At 29.7% G+C, this 22,325-nt stretch overlaps 1 protein-coding gene across 1 annotated transcript; it reads left to right on the top strand.

The window, feature by feature from the left end:
• The first annotated feature begins 562 nt into the window (after window positions 1-562).
• LOC145314996 (uncharacterized) lies at window positions 563-18,312 on the top strand. Its single transcript, XM_080155064.1, has 10 exons — window positions 563-616; window positions 1,307-1,393; window positions 2,881-2,955; window positions 5,010-5,072; window positions 11,298-11,375; window positions 13,709-13,756; window positions 14,477-14,503; window positions 15,442-15,500; window positions 17,399-17,591; window positions 18,293-18,312. The coding sequence occupies exons 1-10, from the start codon at window positions 571-573 to the stop codon at window positions 18,310-18,312; spliced, it is 696 nt and encodes a 231-aa protein (XP_080011190.1). The 5' UTR covers window positions 563-570.
• The last annotated feature ends 4,013 nt before the right edge of the window (window positions 18,313-22,325 follow it).

Genomic DNA, 22,325 nt, shown 5'->3' with positions numbered 1-22,325 from the left:
TAATCATATGTTGTTTGTGAACTAGATGCAATTACAGAGAAACAGGTAATATTTGATTACCATTGGAGTTATGTGAATTACTCTGCTGCTTTGGAAGATTGGTGTTTTGTATCTGTTTTGTTTTATATCCCCTGACTAAAAGTTTCTTTTTATTTTGTCCCTTTTTTTTAGAATTATAAGCTTTGCTTCTGATGGGAAGTAGTTAATAATTTTTAATATTAATAATCTTTTATTGTCCTATCTCTTTAAAATTATACATGGTTCATTTTAGGCAAAGTAGCTTTATGTTTATGATTTAAATAACCAAGCTACATTTGCTTGACTGGGTGAGGCAATTGATAATGAAGATTTTTTACTTTGAATTCTATTTCATTATGAAGGAGCAGTAGTAACTAATTTTAAACATTATGGTTGAGATAGATTTATAACTGTTAAACTTTACTTTTAAGATTATTAGGGTTTACATAAGTAATTTATTGTCCTTGGTAAGTTATGAAATAATGATACTAATAAACAGCACACACAAGAGATAAAAACAATTATTTAGTTGTTAATATTTAGCCATACAAGATGGCTAATGTTTTTAAACTATTCATGCTTTTTGCATTGGCAACAGGTAAAAGTCTTAACCTTTAATAGACCAAGGGGGTTGGTTGGGCTAGGGAGGGATGGGCCAACACCACTACTAACAATTTTAAAATATCTATTTTGATATTTTTATGTTATGAAAAAAATCTGATAAAATTTTTCATGTTTTATGTAATGTTTCTTTCTCTAATTTTTAAAGATTTTTTCAGGGAATGTTTTATAAAATATTATTTTAAATTAGTGTTTATTCCATTGTCATAATTGGAAACTATTTTATATTTGTGTGTTTGTGTTGCAGAATAATAATTTCATAATATGATAAATTTCACACAAAAAAAAACACAAAGCTCAGATAGTAAATTTTAAAATTTTAAATTAATAATTTCATTTATCAAAAAGGAAATTAGTGTTATATGAAAAAGTATCTACTTTTAGTTTGATTATTTCTTAAATCAATTTACCAGCTTTTTTTCCATTGCATATTAGAAGTAAATTTACATAAACAAGGGGCTTTGTAAAACAATATTGGGGGAGGTGTTTAAACCCCTCATATTAAAGTAAAAAAAATATCTAACTTATGGGGGCAAGAGTAGCAATCCCCATTTATTAATTGGAAGTCCTAGCAGAAGGATATTAAAATGAAGCACAGGTACAACTATGTTCTTTAGAATATGAAACCTTTGAATTTTTAGATATGATTATAATTTTTACAATTCAGGTTCAGAGTATTGTCAAGCTCCTATGGATGCAGATTGTCAAGATGTTGTGGATATTGAAGGTTGGCCAATCTACAACAGATGGCCATGTAAGTTTTATAAATTATTTATAAAATTTATAAAATAATGTGCTTAGATTTATTAAAATATACAGATTATTATATAAAAGAGACAGGATGTCTTGATATTAGTTTTTCTGAATGACTGTATGTATGTGTGCAAAAAGATAAACTACAGACCAATATGGCCTTCTTACAGTAAAGCCTATTTTAAGATCAATAAAACCATTTCTAATCTATTTTGGATTATGAAATATTACATTTATAATTTTTTTTGTTATAAAGAATAAAAACCTTTATGACTTTATTCTTAATCTCCCTTCTTGTTGTCTAATAAACTGAAAATGCATTGTCTTTGTCTTTTACACCCAGATATAAAAAATCATTTTATGCATTACTAGAGGCACACAATTAGATGCTTCTAGGAGCACTTAGGGGAAGATAGGGGGGGGGGGGGTAAGAATGGTTTTTGAGCATTCATTTTAATTTTAAAATAAAAATTATAAATAATAATGGGGACCTTCCAGCAAAATGTGTTTTCTTTTTTAATGAACTATACAAAGCTTTATTGTAAAGGAGAACCATATTGGTCCATGGGTAGGAATGAGCTTACACTACAAATAGGGTGTATTTTTGTGCCATGTCAAACTTAGAACTCTGTTAACATGCAAACTTAATAAATTCAATTAAAATGGTAAAATGGCATATAACCGACATATTATTTTTAATTGTCATTGTTTACTATAGCAATTCTATGGAATTTAAGATAGTGGCCATGGCTGACATTTTATCAACCTAAGAATATTCGGATCTACTGCAGTTCACGGTAAAATATTGCTGGTAACGAATATTGCTAAAAATTCATTAATTTTAAAGGCTGCTAGCTGCCAAACGGCTGAACGTACAGATCATACCCGCACACTATTTTAAGCGGCATAAGGAGGCCTACAAATTATCTGGAATAGCCAAGATCCAGATATACACAGGGAAAGCTTCACTGAAGAAAAACTGCGTAAAATATGTCTTTTTCGCACATTTCTCTGCACTGCAAAATAATTATGCATTATTGATTTATGGCTATTCCAGATTATTTGTAGGCCTTTTTATGCCGCTAAAAACTATGTGCGGGCATGATCTGTACGTTCAGCCGTTTGGCAGCTAGCAGCCTTTAAAATTCATATTTTTTTAGCAATATTCGTTACCAGCAATATTTTACCGTGAACTGCAGTAGATCCGAATATTCTACTACTCACTTTAAGTGAGGGAACAGTGGATTATAAATAAAACTGGTCTACAAAGTTTTGTAAGAACGATTTTGTAATCATTCATTGGCTCAAACAATCTTGGGTACTTTTAATTAAATTTTGATTGGTTGGTTTATTTATAATGAAAAGGGATTAATTTACATTTGTTGTCCTTATGCTCTATATCTTTGTATAATTACTCCAAATATTGACAGTTGCTTAATCATTCAAGATCTAATATTTAAACTATTAAATAATTTATCATTTATAAAGGTGATTGTCAAAAAGTCTGGTGGTGTGCGAATGGAAAACTTCAGACTTACAATTACAAATGTGGAACAGGAAGATGTAATTATATTTTTTATATAAACATTATTTTATGTAGAAATGTGTTTTTGTTAATATTTATCTATAAAACAAAGGAGAATGATGTCTGATTGAACATCTGTTCATTTGTCTTAAGCTCAAGATGTTGGTAACTGCTAATCTGATTTATTCTAATCTTAAGAAACTTACTGTTCCTGCAGTAGTTTTGAAATATTTTCTTTGAGGATGAGACACCCTCACCCCCAAACAAAAAAAGTCCCCCAATTTTTTTAATTAAAAACAAATAAGGGTGGTTAAGGTTCCCCTAAAACACCATTTGATAGCATTTAACTTGGGATAAATTGTGTCAGAGAGTAACTTTATTTAAAGGATTTTTTGATAATATTTTTGTCATAACAAGGATGACAACATCCATAAAAGCGAAGCTCTGAAATAGAAGGACAAAAGAACATTAACACTTGTAGATTGTCAGAACTGAATTAGCAGAATATTAATGCATCAGTACAAACAATATTTTAAGAAAATTTGTTGCAAAACTGCATAAATAGATGATACTGCTTAAGGACATACTTACATTTTTGGGACTTGTTTATAGAAATGCCTCACTTATAACATTGTACCTTGTTGTAATAGGAATCAGTTTTCAAAAAAACAGAAGAATCAGATAATTCTAACATACAAAAATTTGTTGTCAGGATATGGCAGGGGAGGGGGAGTAAGGTAATTTTCTTTCTGGGGGGGAGGGAAGGGGTACTTGACTTCTCAACTGGAAAGTTCTCATGTAAACTTTTTTATTTTCACTTAAATTAATATCTAGAAAAATCTGGCAGCAACAGTAAGTAGAAGTAATAGTTAATTAATGACTAATAGATTATTCATTAAAGTAAAAGAATAGAGGGGGCAGAAGCTATATGTAACTCTCCCCTTAAGACATGTACCCTGTCCCGAATTTGCATTTGGTCTCTTAAATCAGTTGATAGCTTTGGAAATATAAACACAGCTGAGTCCCTACAAAAAAAAAAACATTGCTAGCAGATGAAAGTGTCTCTGCCATTTGGGTCAGGTAGCTGTCTTGATTATTCATTTATTCTTATAATCGAGACATAATTTATTGCTTATGCAATAGATAGATAGATAGATGTGATAAAATGTACTATTTTATACCTAGCAAAGAGTGTGAGAGAGGGGGACTTAGAAAGATAGTATATATGGGGGAAGGGGGGAGATTATTTGTTGAATGTTTCCTATAAACATACTTTTTACATAATAATATTTAAACTCTTAAATAAGATAAACTTTTGTAGATTTGTTTAATATAATATTATCATTTATTATTAGAATATTTCAACATAAAAGCTGCAATGTTGTTGCTGGGCTTACATTATCATCGTTAAATACTATTTTTCATTATTTTTATATACTTTATCTACAACTTATTAACCCATTATGGAGCATTTACTGAGAGTAAAACAGCTAATACTCTGTAACCCTAAGCCTGTTTGTATAGACCTATTGATTTCAAACATTGCATAATAATAAGTTCTGTATAAATAACCTACACTCCTAAAATTAAAGTTTCTTTGTAAAAATACACAAAAAGTATGAACATGATTTAAATATAATGAATTTTTTATTGTTTTGACAAAATATTTACATTATTTTTATTTATCCTATTAGCTTAAATTTTAAATATTGATAATTAAAGAATGAGAACTATACCATAATAGACCTGAGAACAGACATACTTAAATAAATAAATAAAGGAAAGCTAAGCTTTAAAAAAAATCTTATTTGAATGTAACCCCTATCTTTCACTAATACACATGTCATAGTCTCCCTACACATTTATCACAGGGAGAGAGCATGTCCGCTTATTTTGAAAGAAAAATAATAGTGATAAAAACTGTGCTTTTTTGTCTGAATTAATTCTCAAGTTTATTTATATTTCAGTGCATTTAAGCCAAATCTTTATTGAAAAACATAAGACAATAATAGAAATAAAATCATTTATAAGACTTTATGTCCCAGTTATTATTTACATTTGAAAAATTAAATATGTTATTTTTGATAATTAGATGTAAGGCTAGAGGGAAGGTGTGTGTATGTAGCTGACATTCCCTGGGATATCTGTAAAACAGGTAAAATATTTACTTTCACCAGGGAAGGATGAGACATTAGGCTTTAAAGTTAAATAAACGTATTTTCTTATTAGAACTTTTGTAGCCTTAATAAATCTTGATTGGTTAGTACCATATACCATTTTTAAAACTTTTTTACTACTCCTTTTAATCTTTAAAAGGGGTACTTTAATTGATTATCATTAGGGGTTTACATATATTTATTATTCACTGTCTTATCCCTTGAAATGTTTTTTAAATGGAGCAAAATAGGATTCTGAATTTTGAATTAAACAGTAATTTTTTCTCAATTTTAAATAATGAAACGACAAATGAAATTTAATCCATATGAAAATATTGATATGAAATGCCAATACTTTGATATTTGTAAAGTTATAAACCACTTAAAATCAAAGAAAGGTCTCAAAATTATTGGTTTAAATATTCAAAGCCTTCAATCTAAATTTATTGATTTTCAAGAATTTGTTGATGAATTCTTGAGGCAAGGTTGTTATCTTGACATTATATGCTTAGGGGAAATCTGGAATATAAAAAATGATGATTATGTTAAACTAAAGGGGTATGATTTCATATACAAATGTCGATCTCAATCTAATGGAGGTGGGGTTGGTATATATATAAAAAAAGGTATTGCATTCAAGGAAATAAAAGCTTTATCTAGATTTGAGGAAAAAATAATTGAAAGTTTAACTTTAGAGATTAATATTGGGAAAAATGATAAAATATTTCTAACAAATGTCTATAGATCAAATTGTAAACATCCTAATATAACAGAAAGTGAGCAGTAAGACAGTTTTATCAACTTGTTCTCTGACTTACAAGCAGATCTAAATAGCCGCAGATATCCTTCCTATATTATTGGGGATTTAAATTTTGATCTATTAAAATTTGAGCAGCATGATAAAACTAGATCACTGCTTGAAAATAGCTTTGCAAATGGTTTCTTATAATTAATCTCAATGCCAACTAGGATCACTCATACAAGTGCATGCTACTCTCATAGATCATATTTATACCAATGATAATAAAAATAAGTTTGAGTCATTTATTATTACAGCAGATATTTCTGATCATTTCCCTACTTGCACTATTATTCTTGACAAAGTTAAAGAGTCTGGTCCTGTTTTTATTCAAACTCAAAATTTTAGTGAGGAAAATATTTCCTCTTTTAAACAAGATATGTTAAATGCTGATTGGAGTTCAGTGTCTAATACTTACAGTACTCAAGATGCATATAATAAATTCTATAGTATTTTTAATGAGTCATACTCAAGACATTTCCCATTTAAAAAAGTTAAACTAAATAAAAATATTCATAAAGTTGAACCTTTTATGACAAATGCTTTACTTAAATCTAGAAAGACAAAATTTGAGTTATATGACATTAAACTTAGAGAACCAACTCAAGAAAACATTTCTAAATACAATGAATATAGAAAATGCTATAACAAAGCAATTAAAACAGGGAAAAAATTGTATTTTCAAACATCTTTTGAAGAAAATAGGAATGATATGAGAAAAACATGGTCAATATTAAGGGAAGCATTAAGGAAGCACAATGACAAAAGTTCAGTCATAACTAAAATTTTTAGTGATGGGGTTTACTATAAGGAGGGGAAAGATATTTCTAACAAATTTAATGATTTTTTTACAACCATTGCAGATGATATTACATCTAAAATAAATCCATCAGATAGAGACTGTACTTATTATACCACTGCATCTGACTCCATATTTTCATTTACTCATATTCAGCCTAAAGATATAGTAACAATTGTAAATGGCCTAGAGTCTAAATCAAGCCAAGACATGCTAGGTGTTTCTAATAAACTTGTGAAAAAATCATTGAAAATATTGCTATTCCTCTCACTTACATTATAAATTTATCCCAACAGTCAGGCAACATTCCAAATGAGCTCAAAATAGCCAAAGTTTTGCCAATTTTCAAACTTAAAACAAAAGAATCTGATCTATTAAGTAACATGTCTAATTATAGACCAATAAGTCTTCTGCCAATCTTCTCAAAAATCCTTGAAAAAATAGTTGCAAATAAACTTACTGCATATCTTGATGAAAATAACCTTATTTACAAACATCAATATGGCTTTCAGAAAAAAAAGTCAACCATACAGCCCATTTTTCATCTAATAAATGAAATTGTAAAGAATAGTAATGATAAAAAGTATACAGTTGGAGTCTTTTGTGATTTACAAAAGGCTTTTGATTGCTGTTCTCATAGAATCTTGCTGGCAAAACTTTCTAAGCTTGGAATCAATGGTACAGAATTGACATGGTTTAAAAATTACTTAGCAAATAGACAACAATTTGTTTACATCAACAATGAAAAGTCTGATATGAAATATATTAACAAAGGTGTACCTCAAGGATCTATTTTAGGACCCTTACTATTTTTAATTTATATCAATGACTTAGCTAAATGTACTACTCTATTTACATTACTTTTTGCTGATGATACCAGTTTTTAAATTTCGGGTAAAAACCTTCATGATATTATTAATATTCTTAATATTGAATTAAGAAAAATAACTTATTGGTTTAGAACTAATGAGTTAAGCCTACATACATCAAAAACTAAATTTATGATATTTACAAAAGATGAATCAACAATTGACTTTGATAGCATTAGTATTAATCTTGATAACAATAATGATAACCAAAATGATCCAAATTTGGTACACAAACTTTCATATGTAAACTCAAGGAGTGAAACTCCTGCAATTAAATTTCTAGGTGTTTATCTAGATCCTAAATTTAACTTTAAATATCATATTGATATGATAAATAAAAAGATTTCACGCTCATTATTTGCTATAAATGCTGCTAAACATATTAGTGGTGGAAAAGCATTGCAAACTCTATACAATTCACTTGTCCATAGTCATCTTACATATTGTGCCCAAATTTGGGGAAGTGCAGCAGCATCAACTCTTGATAAAATTGTAAAACAGCAAAAAAAAGCACTGAGAATAATTACCAACTCAAAATATAATGCACATACTACAATCTTATTTAAAAATTTAGAAATTCTTTCTGTAACTCAACAAATTGTCTATTCTAAATTACAATTTATGTTTGATTACGTTAATCATAGGCTTCCATGTTCTTTTGATAACTTATGAATTAGAAATAGCACAAGAACAACAAGAGTTCTTAGAAATAATCAACAGTACAATGTTCCATTTGTTAGACTTGAGACTTTTAAAAAATTCCCTTACTCTGATCTACCAAAGTTATGGAATGAAATCATTATTCCTAATACTAATCCTAATCCTGAAAATGATAATAATAATGACGAGGTTATGTATACTTTTAGCACAGTTATGTCAAGAAAACAATTTTGTATGAAACTTAAAGATTTTTTGTTGGAAAAACTGTTCTGAGTGCATATATAGATCTTAAAAATTGATTTCATAAAAAACCTGGTGATTTTTTTAAGGAGGGGGGGGGTTGTCTTTTTTTGGCAGGGAGGGGTGTGTTGTTTTTTGGCGGGGAGGGGAGGGTTGAATATAGAGCAAAGATCAAAGTGGCATTCTATAAAAAGATATTATTTTGAATTGAGAAATTTTCTGTTTTTTGGAAAATAATACAATGACAAAGGCTTGAAGTATTGCTTTTTTTCCTTTTTATGTTTTTTTTTCTTCCTCCTTTCTTTTTAAATAAAATCTCTACTTATTAATCTTCAATGATATTTTAAAACTTAAAATATGGTATTAAACTTATATACAACAATGATCTATCTTATTATTTTTTATATTTGATTTATTTTGTTTTATTTCTCTCTAAATTCCTTCATCTATTTTTTTCTCCATCTTTCTTATTATTTACTGATTTCTCTTTCTCTTACATAATATAAATGTTTATTTGTGTTTTTCTTTTTTTACTATCCTCACAACTCAATTTAACTAAATTAAAGTTTCAATTATCCTTTTCACAATTAATTTGTTTTATATTCTTTTTTTTCTTTTCGTCCTCCTTAAAAAGGGGCTCCAGGAATCAAATACACTATCCCCATTTTGGTCAAGATAGTACTCCTGTAGCTCCTGGTGCATATCCTAAAATTTTTCCTTTTATTCCACCAATTTATATTTAGTTAATAATTAAACTTAGTTTATATTATTTTATTTTTGTATGAGACTAAACATCATAATGTAAACTCTAAATTGTCAATAGATAGCAGCAATTTAGAGTATTGTATGTGCTATCTCCTAAGCTAGGGGGTACCTGGCAGCACCAAATAAACATTATTATTATTATTATAAGATCCCTGAATTTCATCTTCTAAATAAGTAAATAAGGCTTACAAATTTAAAACAATATAATTGTTTTATTATGACATGCATAATTTTACTTATATTCTGTTTTTCTTGTTTAAAATGCTAAATTTTTACCTCCTTCCTAAAAGTTTGTTAGGCAGTACATACAATAGATTACACTAAAAAAAATCGCTATAAAATTAGGCTGCAATTTTAAAGTTCAATAAAAAAGATCTTAAATTAATTTGGATTTTATGTCAAGTGTTACCCTTGTAACGCAAAATGACTGAGTTGAAAAATCGAATGATAAATTAAGTTTTTTTCAATTTTAGTAGGCAAACCTTTGTTAAAATGTTTTTCAAGGAAAGTTTTTCTATAATTAGAGACAGTTTGTCTTTACATCTGTCTTTCCAGCTGTTTTTGTTGATTTTCCCATATTAGAATTGACTTATCAATTTTAAACTTTGCATGATATAAAAGTTACATACAAGTATGGAATCTTAGCTACTCCATAATCACTACCAGAAAGTCCATTTAAAATATTATGCATTTTAACAGATTTAGAAATTTTTTTAAGGTATATATTATCCTATTCAGATGATTACAATATTATAAGTGAAACATCTCTTTAATCTAGTCCTAAAAATGTAAGTATGTACTTAAACAATATCCCACATTTAACAGTTTTGCAACTAATTCATTTGATATATTGTTTAGATTTATACATTTTCTACTTTTTTTAATTCTTACACTCTACAAGTGTTAGTTTTTGTTTGTTTGCTTTCAGAGCTTTGCATTTATGAATGTTTTCATCCTTGTTTTTAAAACTATTTTTTAGAAATAAAGTATTTCAATACTGCACATATTTATCACAATACCATCTTAACCAAACATATATCTAAAGATAATGATGTTTGATCTTGTGATATACCATTTTTTAAAACAAAGCCTTTCTATTATTAGGGTCTGTCCGGCCATTTGTCTGTTTAAATTGGGCAGCTCTTATTGTTGATTTTGGCATTTTCGAATTTTTCTTTAGATTTCATGATGATTCCTTTTAAAGATTATGATAAAGAAAGTGTAGTAACTCTATAATTGTTACTAAAAAGTCTGTGTGTCCAATTAAAACCTGATAATCTTTAACTTTGTCATTGCTATAAGTGAAGCATTAATATAATCAAAACATAAGTTTATCCTTAAATAGAATCCTGTATTTAAGCTATATTACAAATTCATAGGCAGTTTAGTTTAAGATTATGAATGTTAGTTTGTCTACTGTCTGATTTTATAGCGTGTTTTCATTCTTGTTAAATGAGGTACTTGTTTTATGAACTTAATGTTTTGAAATTTTCTTAAATAGGTATAAATTATCATCTAAATCACCAATTTTAGAATTTTTATAATTTTATGTCTAGCATTCATTCTGAATCCAAACAGCTTCATATCAAATGAGAGTTCAATATTTAATCATGAAATTAATATTAACTTTAAAGCTTTTCTATAATTAGGGTTGGTCCATCTATAACTATTAGCACTTTTCAGGCATGTTAGAACTTTCCTATCAATTTCAAACTTGATAATGATTCCTATAACAGTTAGTTACGAATTAGAAAGCATAGCAACACTATAATTGCTACCAGAAAGTCTGTAATCCCATTTAAAACATACTGATTTTTAACCTTTTAACAACATTTTTTGTATTATATAATTATTAAAATAGATTTGTTAGAATTAACCTATTAATTTCTAATTTTGCATGATGATTCCAATGACAGCTATACAAATTGGATACAAAATTGTTAGATTATTAGATTTTTGTACTTAGCTTTTAGAAATGTTATCATCATTGTTTATTTATAAAGTGAATTGCGATATCATTATATATTCTATGTTTTGTATTATTCTTGATTCAGGAAGTAGATACAGTCAAATTATATATTCATGTGTTTAGATGGAAATTGTGAATTACCCACCAATGGAAACTGCACAACATTTCAAAATGGAATTTCTGATTGGTTTCCCCTTCCATGTGAGTTTATTTAGTTTCATTAGTTTAAACTTTAACTTTATGTTTTTTTTTCCTTGTTGTTAGGCAGCATCTTATAATATAAAGTAGAAGTATAAAGTTTGTATAGAGCTTAAGATCTCAAAAATTGCACTAAAATACTGTCTTTGTTTAGTAATAAGTTACATTTTTTTCCCTCCAACACATTTTTATAATGGCTAAGCGCAAAGCAACTTTTATAAAAAACAAAGTAAAACATAATTTGTCCATTTCAGATGATAAGCTACTCTATAATTTTTGTCTAAAGCAAAAGATCACCCTAACATGTTCATCATTTTGATTGTGCTTTATAGAAATTTTTCGATGTGTAAATGTATATTTCCTAAAGGATGTGAGCAAAGCTTATATTTTATGTTTTTCTGTAGTACAGCATTTGTTTCCAGCAAAGAATAGCATAAATGTCTGTTAATGATCTATGCGTTTAACTCATGTATGTATATCTTAGGGTGGATTTATGCAATTTTCTTGCATATTGTTGAGTCTGGGGGCACATCTGTCTATAATACAAAGAAGAAGTATGTAGTCTGAACTTTAAAGGGGGTCAAACCCAATCAAAAAAATTCTCCATGTTTTAAAAGAAGAGTAAGAGTAACTGAAACACAATGCTTAAGTATTGTATGTATGTTCCAAGGTGCGTGGAGAGAGGTCTAGTACCTAAGTGACACATAGCCCTTTAGAGTCTTAACTCTTTAACCCCTTACAGTCAGGCCCCTTGCCGCACCTTAATCGGTCGGGGGGGGGGGGGGGCGTTCAACGCCCCCCCTTATTATCTCAGTATCTATTAGAGCTAGAGGGCTAAATTTTTTTGTGCAAGTCCATGGTTTGATAATGAATTTCCGACCTTTTATAAGTCTAAGTCAATTTTCGCTTCCTTCACCCTTTTATTTAACAACCTTTGTTTTTAGGTCTTTTTTTACTTAAAAATTTCAAACGGCTGTAACTTTCTTATTTTTGAAGCTAGAAGAAAATTTTTTTCCAGAAAATGTTTATTTTTATGTAAATTTTACATTAGAAATATCAAATAAAAGTTTCAGCGGCCGCAGCTGTACTTGGCAGCTGCCAGCCGCCGCAGTCGGCGGTCGGCGGGAAAACGGCGGCGTATCTTCATGAAATTTTAAGACGTTATGTAGACATGTAAGAAAAGCTTAAGTTTAAAATTTGAAGTCTCTAGGTCAAAAATTACGGCCACAGGAGCCTTTTAAAGATTTCTGGAGACCTGGAGGATCAGGACCTGCAAGATCATACCTGGAACCTGAAAGTGACTTGAACACCTGTATTTTATATAAGGATGTACTACTAGAGGATTTTTTAGTATTTTGGTATGATAAAATGCTTTGTTTTAGTCAAAAAAATATTTTTGCTCTTTACCTAGATGACCCAGCCAGGTTTGCTGGCATCCTGTGCCCGCCATGATGGAGATATTCAAAAATTCCAACTCTCAGTTATGTGTCATACCCATACTTAAAAAGTCAAGCAGTTTGGGCTCTTTATCTTTCACACACAGAAAATGAGATAGAAAAAACCGGATGGGGGGGCGTTCAACGCCCCCCCCCCCCCCCCCCCCGACCGTTAAGGGTTAACTTAAACACAATCCTATCCCACACCTTCCCCTATAGATGCAGTTTCTAGTGCAAATTTACTAGTATATCATAAAGTAAAATACATTGTCCTATGGTTTGTAATAAGTTAAAATGTGTTATAAATGCTTTTATTTGTCTGAATATCCATCTGTTAATTTGCCAATTCAAAGCCTTCTAAAATATCAATACATTTTTTTTAAATTAAATTTCTGGCTAAAACCTAAACAAAACAATAGATTAATAAAACATTACAATTTAAAGTTCATTTTTTGCTAGTAAAATAACCAATAATACAAACATGTCTCTTTTATATCAAACTATTGGCTGCGCACCAAGTATCTAAGGTGCTCTCTGTATCCAAGTGTAGACAAAAGTGTAGTACATACAAATTTTCTCACATTGTATTATAAATAGCATTTCGCAGATATAATATGTACAATTATTAGATTAAAACCCTTTTTTTAACACGAGATGCTAAAGTCACAGGCTAAAAAACTGGTTTTAATCTTATGATTGTACATTTTTATATTCGTAGAAAGCGGGATATAATAGGATGCTAGACATAGTTTTTTCGTGTGGATGAGAACTGGTTCCTATTCACCGGATTCGAATGAATACGAGAAAATACCTTATTATTTTTATTTCATAGGATTATGCAAAATAATGAGAAAAATTTATTCTATGTTCCAGTGCTAACAGCCTGCTATTCATATTTAGGTAATTGTCATGGTTTTTGGTATTGTTATGCTGGTAAAGTCTTAATAAGTAAGTTATTATTTTTAAATCTAATCTATTCCACTGTACAAATTTTAAAACATCAAATCCCTACTAGATTCAACAATCAAATCATTGATTTAGTAACATAAATTATATAATATTAATAACTATCTTCATATATTAGTAGCACAGCAACAATATGAAGAAAAAAAAAAAAAAAGAACATTAAATGATATAAGTTTATGTAACAAATAAATAAGTACTCTATGCCCTGCTTAAGAGTATGTGTCTGCATGTATGTGAATTTATGCATTCAACAAACTTTAGTGTCAAAGTGTGTGTGTGTGTGTGTGGTAGTGCCTGTGTGTGTGTGTGTGTGTTAGTGCGTATGTGTGTTAGTGCATGTGTGTTTGGTTGTGTGTGTAAGTGGAGCATCAATTTTTCTTTCTGTCTATAATAGGAGTAAAGTAAAGATTAAAATAGATGAAACAATATAATATAATTTCCAATAATATGCAAGATACATAAATATAAAATCAATGTATCTAAATTGTTTATGGTAATGCTTGACCAAAGATTGATATCTGATCTGCAATTCTATAAATGTGTGGAATAGTCATTCTTAGTTTTAGTCAAGTTATTATACTATTCTATTTAGATGTTTTGGAGTAGCTTCAGTATTTTAACTTATATAAGATATAAAGTGTTATATTAAATGCTTTAAAATAATAAATTTAACATTGCATACCTAATTATAAATATTATTAGATGAGAAAGCATGTTCTGAAGGAAAAGGTAACATTTCATATTCTATTTAGATTACATAATACTTTTAAGCTTAATAGTGAATGTAAACAATCATAAAAGCAAAGCTCACAAAATTGATTAAAATATATTATGGCATATATTTTTAGAATCTTTTATTAAAAAACCTTATCTATACATCATACCCAATTTCTATTATCAATATAGTCAAATGACATATTAGTCAAAGAATGATATATACAATGATCAACACCAAGCATCCTATTATATAAAGTAATAATCTTTTTTGTCTGTAGCAAAGGATCTTGCTAACCATTGAACCGATATGGTCCTCCTTTATAGTGAAGCTTCTTATAGGTTCTAGGAAGTTATTTCTTGAAAGCCTGGGTATGGTTTAAAAATGTATGTCTGCCATATCCCTTCGAATATAAACCCCTAGATCCTTGGGGCGCAGTAGATAGTTAAATAATAAGTAAATAAAGTCAAATGTTCTTGCCAATAACTGCCCTATATCCCCATGTGCTTGCCTTTGCCATTCCGTTTTTTCAATCTTTTTTAAAATAAAAAGGGGAGGGGTGGTGGGTATTGTAAAACACTGCCGGTCTAATTTGTCATTTGTTGGCACAAGCCTGAGGCTTATTATGATTATTATGATGATATGTGTATACAGTTAAATTTCTCTAGATAAGATTGTATACAGCATACATAAATCAGATTCAGACAGTTAGGAGGTTGAACCGTTTTTTATAAAGGCGGAACTGTATTTAATAATTTGACCTTTAACATTTCATCTTTATATATAAAGATATCTTTTTGGCCGATTTTTGCAATCCCGTGTATGTTCAATAGAGTGAACTGGAATAATTACACCTACCTAACTGTCATAGCTGTCATGAACCAAACTTTTAATGTGTTCATGAATAATTTCAACTTACTTGAATTTTGCACTATTAGTTATTTTTGTTTAGCCTTGGTACCAAACACCTTTTGGGAGTGTGTAAGTGACATGGATTCTTCTTATTGCAAGGTAAAAAATAATAGAAATAGAAATAAATCTCCAAAAAGAATAGATGATTTCTATTGGTAATATGATGAAAAGTAACAAGACAAGGTCAAAAATAGAAAAACCATTTGTTGTAAAATCCAAGCTCACTAATATAGAGAGAAGCAGATAATCCTTATAATAAAGTAACAGGATGTTTTTCTGTCTGTATATTTTATGAGATATCACCAAAAATACAAAAGAAAATTTAAATAGTTCTGCACTGTCAGAGAATAATGAATAAAAAACAGTTGATCTTAACCCATTAGTGCCGAGCGCCACTTTTATGGACCGATCGAGCTGAAAATTTCAGGGAAGCTTTGTTATGGTAAAAACGGAATTCCAATTTTTTTGTTTTGCTCTAGTGGTGTGCACAGGAAAGTTGCAAATACACCCGGCTTGGCGCGAGTAAAGAAACCGTTTGGCATAGGTAACCGTTTGGCATAGGTAACCGTTTTTGGCGTTTTTTGGTGCTTTCCCCCGACATTCAAGCCCGGTTTTGTCCTAAATACCCGGTTATTTGGCCCAAAAAATTTAAAATGTAATTTTTGAATGTCCAAAGTGAGTTCTAGAGTAGCTAATACTACGATACGATCCATTATTGAAAACTACATAACCTCATGTAATTGATAAGGCTACAAGTAAGATACTAAACGATTTATATCACATTTAGTGTTTTGGCTATAGGTGCCACCCTTTTCGGTTAAAAAAGCCCATTTGCAAGGAGTTTTAAAATTTGATAGCTAACTGTTGACGGGTATCTTTACTCGCGCCGAGCAGGGCGATAAAACTAGCAGGTATCTTTACTTGCGCCGAGGCGGACCTATATAGCACGTAAAAAAGTGATACAAAAATCATAAAAACAATAATAATTTGAATAAAAACAATTCACAAATGAATGTAGTTGACAATAAACTTTAAATTTCAAGAAAAAAATCAACAACTTTACTACATAAACAAAAAAGTTAGAAGGGGTATTTTGAAATGACCTCGTTTTTCTTGGTTTTCAAATTTTGTTGAGCTATACCGGCAAACGGAAGTAAGCAAAACTGCCTGCTCCAGGGGGAAATGAAAACAAGGGTAGTAGTGGGGATTCATACTGAGAATGATGCAATCCTGAAACTGAGAACTGGTTTTTTCTGGGATTTTTTGGAACCGGGCAATAAAAGCCGGTTTTTCACTAATGGGTTAAAATAGACAAATTATTTCTCAAATTATATATTTAAAATATAAAAAAAAAACATTTTTAGAGGCCTCTAGGGGCATAGTTGCTAATTTCCCTTAAAGTTCCTGGCTTGCTCAGAAACCACCAACCCCCCTTTTATTAAATAAATTGTAATTCAAATGTTTTTTATTTTTGGTCAGGTTATATTGAATAAAGGGTAGACTATCAGGGGAAGGGTACTGCACCTAGAGGTACTGCAAAAAAAATTCCTTGTTTAAAAAAAGAACTATTGTGCTTGCTAAGCTTTTTGAGGGAAAGCACCAAGAAACACAAGCATAATAAATATATACACAAACATACAAAAATCTTCTACATGTACACACAAACAATTTAGAAGACATACATTTCATAAGATGTAAACAACTAAGATGGACCATTTCCAAGGAGGGATTTATCCATCTTCATTGCAAAATATTCTTAGTAATGTTGACAAATTCATTCACCCCTCCCCCCCCCCCCATTTATAGACCCTACAAAAATTTATAATTAACGTTCAAAGGTTTAAAAATTGTCGTGCTTTTCTCACCCATGCACCCAAGTGTGTGTTTATCTGAATTTTCACTTACACATCATATATTTTGAATTTATAGATTAACAAGTCTTGTCTTAGATTATTGGTAGGATTAGGTATTAAATCAATTGTTTGTTTTTTTTCTAGAAACCTTTGATATCAACTAGCGCAACTTCCACAATGACAACTACTACTGTAACTTCCACAATAACAACTACTTCTCCAACAACAACAACTACTGCAACTTCCCCAATGACAACAACTACTGTGACTTCTATGATAACAACTACTTCTCCAACAACAACCACTACTGCAACTTCCACAATGACTACAACAACAGGTGATTGTAAATTAGAATTCAGTAAAAACAATAAACTGTAATAAGACATGATGCTGATGAATTTTGTCTTTTGGTACAAAATCCTATTAAAATCATGGAATATTTCTTCCTCTAATTTTAAAGATTTTTTCAGGGAATACTGATTTTCAGAAAATTTTATTTTCAATTCGTGTTAATTGCATTTTCTCATAACTGAAAACTATTTCATATTTGTAAAAAAAAAGATCAAAATAACAAATAAGATTATCCAGGTCTAGTGTTGCAGAATAATGATTTTCATTCTGCATAATTTCATGATAAATTTCGAATGAATAATTTCATTGATCAATAAAGAAATTAGTGTTATATAAACAGTACTTTAAGTCTGATCATGTCTATTATCGATTTACCAGTTTTTTTTATTGGATCGGAGAAGTAAAGGGGGGGGGGTTTAATGCAACCATCTCATAATCAGTGAGCAAATGGCACTTAGAATTCGAATTTCGATCTGAACTTTTGCATGAGTAATCCTTGGTAGGTCTATTTTCCCTAAATCGAACAAAAAGTTGGAAAAGTAACGGCTGGCAGCTCAGCCTTTTAGCCGTTTTTTGCCTATTTTCAGGGTAAATCCATCATCAATTACATAGGAATCAACTTCTTAAAACATATTTTTGGTTTATTTCATGTTAAATGATAGCAATAACCATTTTTAAAACTTCTAGTACCAACAGCTACCATCTAGAACCGTTGATAGCATTTTGGAGTGGAAAAGAGTATTATGTGGATATAGGTTTTGTGACTAATTTGCAATTTAGATATCCAAAAAATGGGCCACCAACTGTTAGCCGTTGCTTTTCCAACTTTTTGTTCGATTTAGGAAAAATAGACCTACCAAGGATTACTCATGCAAAATTTCAGATCGAAATTCAAATTCTAAGTGCCATTTGCTCACTGATTATGAGATTGTTGCAATAAACCCCCCCCCCCCCCTTTAACATAAACAAGGAGCTTTGTACAACAATATTGGGGTTGGGGGGGGGGGGGGGGCATTGCAAAAAGATATTATTATTATTATTTGATTCTTTATTTGTCTTAACTATATACATAGAAAGTTAACATATGAATTATAGGAGTTATTATAACAATATTAAATAAGGACTTAATATAAAAATGTGTATAATGGATACACAGCTGAACTTAAAATTGTTAAGGAGGGATAAATAAGTGTGGCCTGTTAAATGAAAACTGCAGAATGCTTTAATGGGCAGATCACCAAAAGCTCCACCTCAAGATTATTGTTAAGGTTGTTTACTGACCCTCTATTGGATGAGGTAATTTTTCTTGAAGGTCTAAACGTCACCATATGAAAAACAGGCTTAAATTCATATGGTTAAAGTTAAGAATCACAAGAAATAATTATCCTCGGGATCATTCTTTTTTTTACTACACTTTATTTATCAATACCCACCTGTAGATTTTACAGGTGAGATGAAGTTGAGGTGAAATACTTAAGTGTGTCTAAAGATTTGGTGTGTTTGTTGTGTAAGTGTAGAGTATAGTATATATATATTACATACGAATTTAAATAAACAAACACTTTTTAAAAATGCCCTCATTTGCAGGTAGTTTTCTTTCTATACTCGAAACATGACATTTATCCCGGGTCAAATTGAAATGTTGTTAATTTTTCATATCCTAATCTATAATTTTTGTTTTTAAACAAAAATTTTCTTTGAAAGGAAATAAATTCAAGTAGATTTGAATTTAATGGGAGCTTTTTTTTCAGTCTTGACTGAAAGATAAAAAATAACACAAGTGTAATTTCAATATTAACTACATTAATAATATTACTGGTGAGCGTTTTTGGGACTCCTACTAACAGCCAGCTTGAGTCGAAATTAAATTCCATATTCTGTAGAAATTCTGTGAAGTAGTTTGTTGTAAAGTTTGTGGTGACGGGACAGTCCAGAAAAAAGTGTTGTGTTGTTTCTCTCGGTGCGGGTAGATTCCGGTCCAGCTTACAAAGTGTACATTCTGGAGATTCTAGCCTAAAATTTGAGATATTAGCGTTAAAATAGTTATAATTGTTTATGGATCTAAATGCGAATTCTCGGATATTTATTGGTAAGAAGGAAAAAGTCCATACTTTTTGCCATTTACGCTCTCTCTCTATATCAAATTCTCTTATTTTCGCCCAGTTATACCTATTTAAGTAAGACTTACACTTTTCTATCCTCTGATCATCATTTGATAAGAAGTAACAAAAATGTTTTGACTTTACTTTTGGCTTTAAAAAAAGTGAACTGATTTAAGTTTGGGGTTTTGAAAGTTTACACCTATATAAAGCAATATTGTGCTGAACAAATCCTCGAAGTCTCAAAAATTCCATGTAATTGAAGTTGACCTTTGATTTGATGTTAAAGTTTCTATAATCTAGACATATATTATCAATATTTAACAGGTCTCCAAAACAAATTGACTTAATATCATTTTCATAGCGTACCCATGTTGTTTCTGTAAAAATTGCCCTGCTTACAATTTGTTTTTCACTATTACAAAAGAAATTATTTTTAAAAATTCTCATATCTTTTATGTTATCATGGTTTAGCCAAAATGAATTTGAAAATATTATATATGATTCAATAATTCTAGATAAAATAGGATTAATATTCTTATCTAAATTTTCATTGAAATAAAATGGATCATTTGCTTGACATCTAGTATTTTTTATTTCTAAAGCCCAAGTATCTACTATAGATAAGGATTTTTTATACATTAAAATATCTAAAGAGCGTAAAAAATCTATTACTTTTGGTATTCCTAAACCTCCATTTTCAACACTTGAAAAGATTTTAGATTTTGCAATTGGTCTACTTTGACATAAGAAGGAAATAATGAGATTTTCAATTTGCAAAATTATATCTTCAGATGGAAAGACAACTGCCCCTACATAATTCAGTAAAGGTAACATGAATCCCTTTATAATTGCAATTTTTCCAGGTGTAGTAAGGTAGAAAAGTGCCCAAAAATTTCTAACTTTTGACATTTTAGCGACAATTTTGTTCCAATTATTTTGCATATTAGACAGTTTTGAATCAAAATGTAAACCTAAAATATCAAAATCATCAACCAATTCAATACCAATTAAATCCAATTCCAGAAAAAAATCATTTGATGGCTTCCTTCCTATAATACAAATTTTGGTTTTGTTTACATTAGTTCTTAAATTAGAGACTTGTGCAAAGTAGGTAAGAATTTGAAAAATAGTTTGTAAAGCAATGGCAGTTGGAGTAAATGCAACATTACAATCATCGGCAAATGCTGATTCAGGGTCTGGCTGTGTATCTGTGTCTGTCAATTTAAAAGGTATAGCTCTTGGTATTACAATTTAATTGTTAATTGATAATATAAGTAATAAAGGGGTTAGGGCAATTTTAAAAATGTTAGGACTTGGCCTATCACCTTGCATATAACCAACTTTCATGGGAAAGTTAGGTGTTATTCCAGTATCGGTCAGAATGTGGGCAAATCTATCATTCATGCATGTTAAAATCATATTTATCATATTTGGGCCAAAATTCATAAATTCCAATACATCTCTTAAATATCCATGTCCAATACAGTCAAAGGCTGAGTGAAAGTCAATTAAAGCAATTGCTAGAGACGAGTTGGAAGCTAAAGTTTTAGAAATTAGTTCATAAATTTGAATCAAATTTTCCTGAATAGTGTATTTAGAAGAATAGGCTTTTTGAGATCTGATATTTATTTTATCAATTACTTTTTTTAACCTATTGTCAATAACCCCAGAGAAAATTTTGTACACAGTAGACAAACAAAAAATTGTTCTCCAAGATTTAATTTTTGAAAGGTCAGAATTTTTTTTGGCTATAAGTCTAATTTTACCACATCTTAGCATGCCTCTTAACTGTTTTTTATTAATCATTTCTTTAAAGCCTCTCAGTAAAGGTAAGCTTAAAATGTCCCAAAACTTAACCAACATTCTATAAGGAATACCATCTGGTCCTACACTAGAATTTAAATTAGCTGAACAAAGTGACTCTTTTAATTCATTAATAGAAATGTCTGACTCTAATTTTTCTCTATCTGTGTTATTTAATTTATGTTCTAATATTTTTGGGTGATTTACATTATTGCCCAAAAAATCAAAGAGAGAAGAATTGGAAATAAAGGCTGTGCCAAATTTATTTTTAAAGTGGATTGTTAAAAACTCATTCCTTTCATTCTCACATGTAAAAGATTCACCTAAGTCATTCTTAATTTGTGAGATAGAGTCAGCTTTTTTTGAATTTTTTAGCAAACTACTAAATGTTTTTGAGGCCTTTTCTGCATTTAAAATGTGGAAATACCCAGAAGTCTCTAACCTACGATAATTTTCTTCATCTTCCATTTTACTCAGACTGTTTTCAATATCAATGATTTTATTAAGTACAGTTTTATCTGTGACATTTCCACACTTCAATGCGTTTAATGACTTTGACAAATCTTTTTGTATTTTTCTACTGCTCTTAAGAAAGTTTGATTGAAAGCTTATTATAGAATTTTTAACACAATTTAACAAAACTTCAAGGAAAGCATCATGACTAATATTTAAAGGCATTTCATACAAGTCATTTAAAGGAGGAAGTAAATCAAAGAGATAATTAATAGCCTTATCTTTTTGTTCAATCCAGAACAATATTAGCCTATCATTTTTAAATTCTGTCAAACTTAGGTCATTCTTTAATCTGAATGCTA

The sequence above is a fragment of the Acartia tonsa genome, chromosome 3 (assembly GCF_053477335.1).
Source record: "Acartia tonsa isolate MP-2025a chromosome 3, ASM5347733v1, whole genome shotgun sequence".
Lineage (NCBI taxonomy): Eukaryota > Metazoa > Arthropoda > Copepoda > Calanoida > Acartiidae > Acartia > Acartia tonsa.
This window is presented reverse-complemented; position numbering and strand designations above follow the sequence as displayed.